The sequence below is a fragment of the Macaca fascicularis genome, chromosome 14 (assembly GCF_037993035.2).
Source record: "Macaca fascicularis isolate 582-1 chromosome 14, T2T-MFA8v1.1".
NCBI classification, from domain to species: domain Eukaryota; kingdom Metazoa; phylum Chordata; class Mammalia; order Primates; family Cercopithecidae; genus Macaca; species Macaca fascicularis.
The window spans coordinates 68,967,719-68,976,432 of record NC_088388.1 but is presented as its reverse complement, the minus strand read 5'-3'; the positions used below and the strand labels follow the sequence as shown (position 1 = coordinate 68,976,432).

The following is an 8,714-nucleotide window of genomic DNA, read 5'->3' as shown; positions in this document are numbered from 1 at the left end:
GGCCTGCTGCAGTTTGCTGGGAGTGCACTCCAGACCTTATTCATCTGAGTGATCTTTTGATATTTAGTAAAAGGTTATTGAGTCTAGAGGGTATATCCAATCATCTACATATCTTCATCAGAACTTATTACAGATCCCACAGCCTTGTAGTTATTTATCATTATTTATCGAAAATTGTCAGTAGAAAGTGTTACTATTAATGAATGAGAACCATATACATAATAAATTCGCCTTGCTCGTGAAACACTTTCTTGAATGGTAGGGTACAAATTATGCCAGCAATTATTTACAGATCTCTCCATACTCTTGCACTTAGAATACCTACTTTGGTACATTAAATGAATAAATTATCAAAATAAATTCATACAAAATAAGAAATTTCCTGTGGGCCACAGAATTTTAAGAACACAAAAGAGACAGCAGAAAAGGATGGATAAAAGCATAAAATTTGTTATCAGCCTCTGCTAAGTGCCTCATTTGATTTAATTGCTTCAAATGTCCAATGCAGAAATTGAGGTTTGTGGAAATTAGTAACTTTCACAGTATCAAACTAGTCCATGGAAGCGCTGACAGTCAAACCCAGGTATGCTTGACTTCAAAGCTGATTTGCTTTCCACTGTAATTCTTCCTCTTAATCAAACATTCTACATTCTAACCTTTGTTTTTACATCAATATATGCTCTCTTACTCATACTGAGTTCTAAACTTCATTGCTTTTAATTTAACAGCATGTATCCCTTTCTTATTCTTGGGTGTCTTTCCTTGAGTTATTTCAGAAATGTCCTTTAGAGAAATACCTTCACTTAAAACACACACACGCGCGCGCACACACACACACACACACACACACAATCTATCTTCCAAAGAACGTTTCAAATATTTCGTCATTAACCATATCTTTCCCCAAAATCCTTGACCTTAGCATTCAATGTGACCTTTCTCTTCTTTTAAACTCCTTGGTATTTTGTACATACAGTTCTGATAACATGTATTAAAGTCATATTTTACACTCCTGTTATTTTGATGTGTGATACATTTTCAAAAGTACCAACGTTTCTTCATAATATATAGTATGTCTTGCTCTTTTTGCATTTCGTATCAAAAGCATTGCACTGTGGAAGAGACTTTAACAATCCCCAAGTATGGATTCTGTCTCTGTCCCAGTAACAGAGTCCTCTCCACCTCCACCAGCCTGTAGTTTAAGCTCATCTCATAGCCACTCATCTAGAGACTGCATTTTTTTCACTCCTGTCCCTGGTTGTGACCATGTGGTTGGGTTTAGGCCAAAGGAATGTGAGAAATGATGCATATGACTCCTTTGACATAAATAAAAATATTTGAATTAAATTCACAATATGATGCTACTGTACACATGCAAGAAAATGAAAGATTGATGACACAAAATGCTAGCAAAGATGTGAAGCAACTAGAACACTTAAAAATTGCTTGCCTAGGACTTAGGTGTATGTTGTTCTCATTACCCAACCTTTCTTTATCTTGACACCTTAAATTCTGATGTTCAATATTATAGTAGGGTGACAATGGTTAACAACAATATATTGCATACTTAAAAAACAGCTAGAAGAGAAGATTTGAAATCTTTCCAACACAAAGAAATGAAAAATGTTTTAAGCTGTGGATATCCCAAATATCCTTACTTGATCATTACATGTTGTATGCATGTATGAAAATATCTATTAGGCTGGGCACAGTGGCTCACGCCTGTAATCCCAGCACTTTGGGAGGCTGAGATGAGTGGTTCACAAGGTCAGGAGATCGAGACCATCCTGGCTAACACAGTGAAACCCCGTCTCTACTAAAAATACAAAAAAATTAGCCAGGCTTGGAGGTAGGCGCCTATAGTCCCAGATGCTTGGGAGGCTGAGGCAGGAGAATGGCGGGAACCAGGGAGGCAGAGCTTGCAGTGAGCCAAGATTACACCACTGCACTCCAGCCTGGGTGACAGAATGAGACTTTGTCTCAAAAAATCAAAATCAAGATAAAATATCAAATCTACTACCTAAATATCAATAAATATGATTTGTCAATAAAAACTGCAAAAAAAATCCACTGTAATCTTACAAGTTGCTACAATTACTTTTTTGCAAAATCAGTTTTCAAAAAAAAATTTTATCAAGATCTGTTAATATTAAGCTTAGGAATATCATATTATCTCGCAATTCTAATTCTATACATATACTCCTTTTAATACAGCGATATATTATCAATACTATGTAAAGTAATGCTCACAGCAACACTACTTTTGATAGAAAAATATTGTGTATTACCTAGCACCCCCACAAAAAAAGTATATAACATGTAAAGAAATTGTAGTATATTCATAAAATTGAATTTTATAACATAATGAGAAGAAATAGCAACAATACAGATAAATCTTAAAAACATAAAGTTGAAGCAAACAAATGAGTATTTGCTTCAATATTTCATTTATGTACATTTCTCAAGAAGCCAAAGTTGTCTTGGTAATAGCAATCGGGACAGTGGTTATCCAGCGTGGGTAGGGACAAGGAAACAAGTGAAGGAGAATTTCTGCTTTGACAGTCATGTTGTGTTTCTTGATCTGGATGCTTTTTTTGGCTCAGTCTGCCCATTCTATGAAAATTCGTGGCCAGGTGCAGTGGCTTACATCTGTAATCCCAGCACTTTGCAAGGTGGAAGTGGGAGGATAGCTTGGGCCCAGAAGGTCTATACAAGCCTGAGCAACATAGAGAGAGCTTCTCTATACAAATAAAAATAAAAATAAAAATAAATTAGGTGGGTCTAGTGGCATGCACCTGTAGTTCCAGCTACACCAGAGGCTGAGTAGAATTGCTTGAGCTCAGGCAGTTCAGGTTGCTGTGAACCATGATTGCGCCACTGCACTCCAGCCTGGACAATTGAGTGAGAGTAGAGCTCAAGGAAAAGAAAAGAAAAGAAACATGTAGTATTAGGACTGGTGCACCTTTCTAATTGTATGATATACTTCAATGAAACGTTTAAAAATAACAATTTGAAATAAGTTAAAAATTAAAGAAAAAGAGAGATAAGAGATACGGAAAAATTAGAAGCCAATAATTAGATGGAGGATTTAAATATAGACATATCATATAACACTACTTAGTTTGGTGTGAAATTATTGTTTGTTTTATTGTTCTAGACCCTAAGCATGCAAATGGAAGCTGGTTTCATTGAATAATGGATTTAGATAGGAGAAATCTCTGAATCATAGTTTGCAGGTTATAATGTGCTTTCACTTATCTCTTTTGGCAGCATCCAGCTACACTATTGTGGGTGAGTGGGTCTAATGGTGGGTGTTTGTGGAAGGCAAGTGGAAAGAAAAGGTGTAATTTCTGTTTTAAGAAAATAAATAAGCTAGGCGTCGTGGCTCACATCTGTAATCCCAGCACTCTGGGAGGCCAAGGTGGGCAGATCACGAGGTCAGGAGATAGAGACTATCCTGGCTAACACGGTGAAATCCCGTCTCTACTAAAAACTACAAAAAAATTAGCCGGGTGTGGTGGCGGGCACCTGCAGTCCCGGCTACTCTGGAGGCTGAGGCAGGAGAAAGGCGTGAATCCGGGAGGCGGAGCTTGCAGTGAGCAGAGATCACACCATAGTACTCCGGTCTGGGCTACAGAGGGAGACTCTGTCTCAAAAAAAAAAAAAAAGAAAAGAAAAAGAAAAAGAAAAAAGAAAATAAATGTAGCAAATTCTGTTAGGTAAATAATAATGGCAGCCTAAATTTACTTTTTTTGTTCCAGTTGATTTTTGTGTGTTGTGCTGCTTGGATAACTTTGAACTGAGTAAAACAAAGTCACAACATGATGGTGTAGGCATATCATTAAAGAAAAGTTGAGAAAGGAGGATAGGCTTTTCTTAACAGAAGCTTGTTGCAGGAAATTTCACTAAAGCTGTCTAATAAGGTTTAAAATTAGTACTTTAGTATCCCATACATTTGTTTATAAATCTTACAAGGGCTAAAGAAACATCTCAGGGAGTACTAATTTCTATCTTATTATCTAATTTTTCTTCAGGGAAAATTCCAGGAAAATAAGCTATCAGTAAACAAACAATTAGGTTTGCCTCCAGAATTGATATCTGCAATCAAAAATGTCAAAAAAAAAAATACTTGTTCTTTACGACATCAAAGTATTCTAGAACTTTAATAATTAAACTAGTAAAGCATGGTGGTATGAGGACAGTCAGAAAATAAGGACCGGAAAAATACACAAAGTTATGGTAATATATTAAACGAAAAAACACAGAATAACATGGAAAGATAATAAATTGCTTAATACAAACGCTATTTAGCAAAATAGAGTTTCTTCTATTAAGCTTCCTCCATTAAGCTGTGTAATTCACTTTTTGCACAAAAACAAAATCCAGTGTGAATTAAAAATAAAGTCAAAATAAAACCATGTGACTTTCAGTAACAAAATTATGGACTCTTTTTTTTATTTTTTGGTTAAATTTTAATAATATAACACGGGGAAACAAGTACTTGAATTTTGCTTATGGAAGTATGAGCTACTGAAATTGTCTAAAATGAAATGACAATACTTATCAAAAATTAACAGAACAAACTTTTTATACTGCAGTTTCATTTCTATTAATATACCTAGAAAAATGCTTGCACAGATATGAATATATATATGTGTGTGTATATGTGTGTGTGTGTGTGTATACAGACACATTAATTTATTCATCAATCATAATGATACCCCAAACCATTGACTGGATCTCATAGGTCTAGTAACAGATGAGCTGTTACCTTTTCGAAGAAACTATTTCAATCAAATTTCAAGCCTCGTCTTTGGAACAGAATATTTTTACTATCTCATCTCTAATGTGCTTGGTCTTTATCCCATAGATAAAGGGGTTGAGGATTGGTGGGACTAGTAGGTAAATACTGGACAAGGTGATGTGTACATATGATAGGATATAAGATCCAAATCTGTGAATACAAAATGGAAAAAAAGTAAGGAGATAGAATTGGAAGAAGACACATATATGGGGAATACATGTATTAAATACCTTAAGTCATGCCTCTTTCAGAGGCAAGTGAAAGACAGTGATAAATACTTGAATACAGGTGAGGGTGATGAAAATGAAGTCAAGCCCACCAACAATAAATGCTCCAAGGATGCCATAGAACTTATTAATGTAAACATCCTCAGTGGCAAGCTTCACAAGGGCCATGTGTTCACAGTAAGTGTGGGATATTAACTTGGTTCGGTAGATTTTCAGACGGCATTTTATAAGCAATAGACGTGGAATTACCAGAATGGCAGGCTGCAATGTCACTCCAACTACAATATAAGTGACTAGCTGTCGAGTGAATACCATAGCATGCCTCAGAGGATAACAGATCACTACATAGCAGCCCAGAGCCATGGCTAGCAGGATTCCTGATTCGATGCCTTGAAATGTGTGGATGAGCCACATCTGAAAGAGGCAAGCATCAAAATATATCTCTGGCAAATGGAACCAAAAAATACCAAGCATCTTGGGCACAATGCTGGTGCTAAGTGAAATGTCTGTGGCTCCTAGCATGGCCAGGAAGATATACATGGGTTCCTGGAGGCTTGGCTCGGATTTGATGATGATCAAAACCAGAGAATTTCCAATCAGAGCAATGATGTACATAGCACAGAATGGAATCCCAATCCAACACTGTACAGATTTCAAACCAGGGATCCCAATAAATGTCAGCACAAAGGGCATGAACAAGGTACCATTTGTAATAGGCAGAGCCATTCAGGGGTCTTCTTAGAAAGGGGAGAGAGTTTGCCAAGCTGTGATTCTCTGTACTTTTATATATTTTATGCTTATCCAATCACAAAGTTGTTGAATAGCAAGAGTAAGAGAACCAACACCATCAGTTTACTTATCTTTTTTTAAATGAATGAAAAAAATGCCAATACAGAGACCCATAGAAAGGTTCACCAGTTTACACTTTAGCAAAATCATCCAGCCACATTCAGTGATATCCACAGTGTGAAGACTTTAAAAGTCTTCACACTGTGGATATCACTGAATGTGGATACTTACTGCTGAAGGAAAGTCGAAAGCTTTATTTTTTTATCTTCTGGGAAAGTTGACATAAGAAAAATATGATGGGATGTGACTATTTGAGAATTCTTCAAGAAATTCCATAGGAAATAATTGACAAACATGTTGAGGTGGAAGTGCCTTGGGAAGCCGCAGAAATAGAGAAACATCCAAAACAAAATTCTGGTTGCAATATAAAGGCTGTGGCTGGGACGCTTAACGATTTCTAGTAACCATATACCAGCAAATAACTATGGTTCAGTTGCAGGGCTGATAACACAATATTATGCATCAGTGATTTTTTTTCTTTAAAGTGAGAGCAGAGAGGTTATGCAAGTGATGAGTTGTCTAGGTCTAAATCAAGGTGATCTATAATTTTTTTTTTTTCAGTGAGATTAAGCAGTTTTCTTTTTTTTTTTAATTTATTTATTATTATTATACTTTAAGTTGTAGGGTACATGTGCATAACGTGCAGGTTTGTTACATATGTATACTTGTGCCATGTTGGTGTGCTGCACCCATCAACTCGTCATTTACATCAGGTATAACTCCCAATGCAATCCCTCCCCCCGCCCCCCCCCATGATAGGCCCCGGTGTGTGATGTTCCCCTTCCTGAGTCCAAGTGATCTCATTGTTCAGTTCCCACCTATGAGTGAGAACATGTGGTGGTTGGTTTTCTGTTCTTGTGATAGTTTGCTAAGAATGATGGTTTCCAGCTGCATCCATGTCCCTACAAAGGACACAAACTCATCCTTTTTGATGGCTGCATAGTATTCCATGGTGTATATGTGCCACATTTTCTTTTTTTTTTTTTTTTTAATTTATTTATTATTATTATACTTTAAGTTGTAGGGTACATGTGCATAACGTGCAGGTTTGTTACATATGTATACTTGTGCCATGTTCCTGTGCTGCACCCATCAACTCGTCATTTACATCAGGTATAACTCCCAATGCAATCCCTCCCCCCTCCCCCCTCCCCATGATAGGCCCCTGTGTGTGATGTTCCCCTTCCTGAGCCCAAGTGATCTTATTGTTCAGTTCCCACCTATGAGTGAGAATATGCGGTGTTTGGTTTTCTGTTCTTGTGATAGTTTGCTAAGAATGATGGTTTCCAGCTGCATCCATGTCCCTACAAAGGATGCAAACTCATCCTTTTTGATGGCTGCATAGTATTCCATGGTGTATATGTGCCACATTTTCTTAATCCAATCTGTCACTGATGGACATTTGGGTTGATTCCAAGTCTTTGCTATTGTGAATAGTGCTGCAATAAACATACGTGTGCATGTGTCTTTATAGCAGCATAATTTATAATCCTTTGGGTATATACCCAGTAATGGGATGGCTGGGTCATATGGTACATCTAGTTCTAGATCCTTGAGGAATCGCCATACTGTTTTCCATGATGATTGAACTAGTTTACAATCCCACCAACAGTGTAAAAGTGTTCCTATTTCTCCACATCCTCTCCAGCACCTGTTGTTTCCTGACTTTTTAATGATTGCCATTCTAACTGGTGTGAGATGGTATCTCATTGTGGTTTTGATTTGCATTTCTCTGATGGCCAGTGATGATGAGCATTTTTTCATGTGTCTGTTGGCTGTATGAATGTCTTCTTTTGAGAAATGTCTGTTCATATCCTTTGCCCACTTTTTGATGGGGTTGTTTGTTTTTTTCTTGTAAATTTGTTTGAGTTCTTTGTAGGTTCTGGATATTAGCCCTCTGTCAGATGAGTAGATTGCAAAAATTTTCTCCCATTCTGTAGGTTGCCTGTTCACTCTGATGGTAGTTTCTTTTGCTGTGCAGAAGCTCTTTAGTTTAATGAGATCCCATTTGTCAATTTTGGCTTTTGCTGCCATTGCTTTTGGTGTTTTAGACATGAAGTCTTTGCCCATGCCTATGTCCTGAATGGTACTACCTAAGTTTTACTCAAGGATTTTTATGGTATTAGGTCTAACATTTAAGTCTCTAATCCATCTTGAATTAATTTTCGTATAAGGAGTAAGGAAAGGATCCAGTTTCAGCTTACTACTTATGGCTAGCCAATTTTCCCAGCACCATTTATTAAATAGGGAATCCTTTCCCCATTTGTTTCTCTCAGGTTTGTCAAAGATCAGATGGCTGTAGATGTGTGGTATTATTTCTGAGGACTCTGTTCTGTTCCATTGGTCTATATCTCTGTTTTGGTACCAGTACCATGCTGTTTTGGTTACTGTAGCCTTGTAGTAGAGTTTGAAGTCAGGTAGCGTGATGCCTCTAGCTTTGTTCTTTTGACTTAGGATTGTCTTGGAGATGCGGGCTGTTTTTTGGTTCCATATGAACTTTAAAGCAGTTTTTCCCAATTCTGTGAAGAAACTCATTGGTAGCTTGATGGGGATGGCATTGAATCTATAAATTACCTTGGGCAGTATGGCCATTTTCATTATATTGATTCTTCCTATCCATGAGCACGGTATGTTCTTCCATTTGTTTGTGTCCTCTTTGATTTCACTGAGCAGTGGTTTGTAGTTCTCCTTGAAGAGGTCCTTTACATCCCTTGTAAGTTGCATTCCTAGGTATGTTATTCTCTTTGAAGCAATTGTGAATGGAGGTTCATTCATGATTTGGCTCTCTGTTTGTCTGTTACTGGTGTATAAGAATGCTTGTGATTTTTGCACAT

General features: G+C 37.1%; 1 protein-coding gene across 1 annotated transcript; it reads right to left on the bottom strand.

The window, feature by feature from the left end:
* Positions 1-4,843: 4,843 nt before the first annotated feature.
* Positions 4,844-5,757, bottom strand: LOC102147178 (olfactory receptor 52A4-like). The gene is given in 2 exon segments (XM_015436034.3): positions 4,844-4,971; positions 4,974-5,757. Coding segments are annotated over 2 exon segments (912 nt in total).
* Between the last annotated feature and the right edge of the window lie 2,957 nt (positions 5,758-8,714).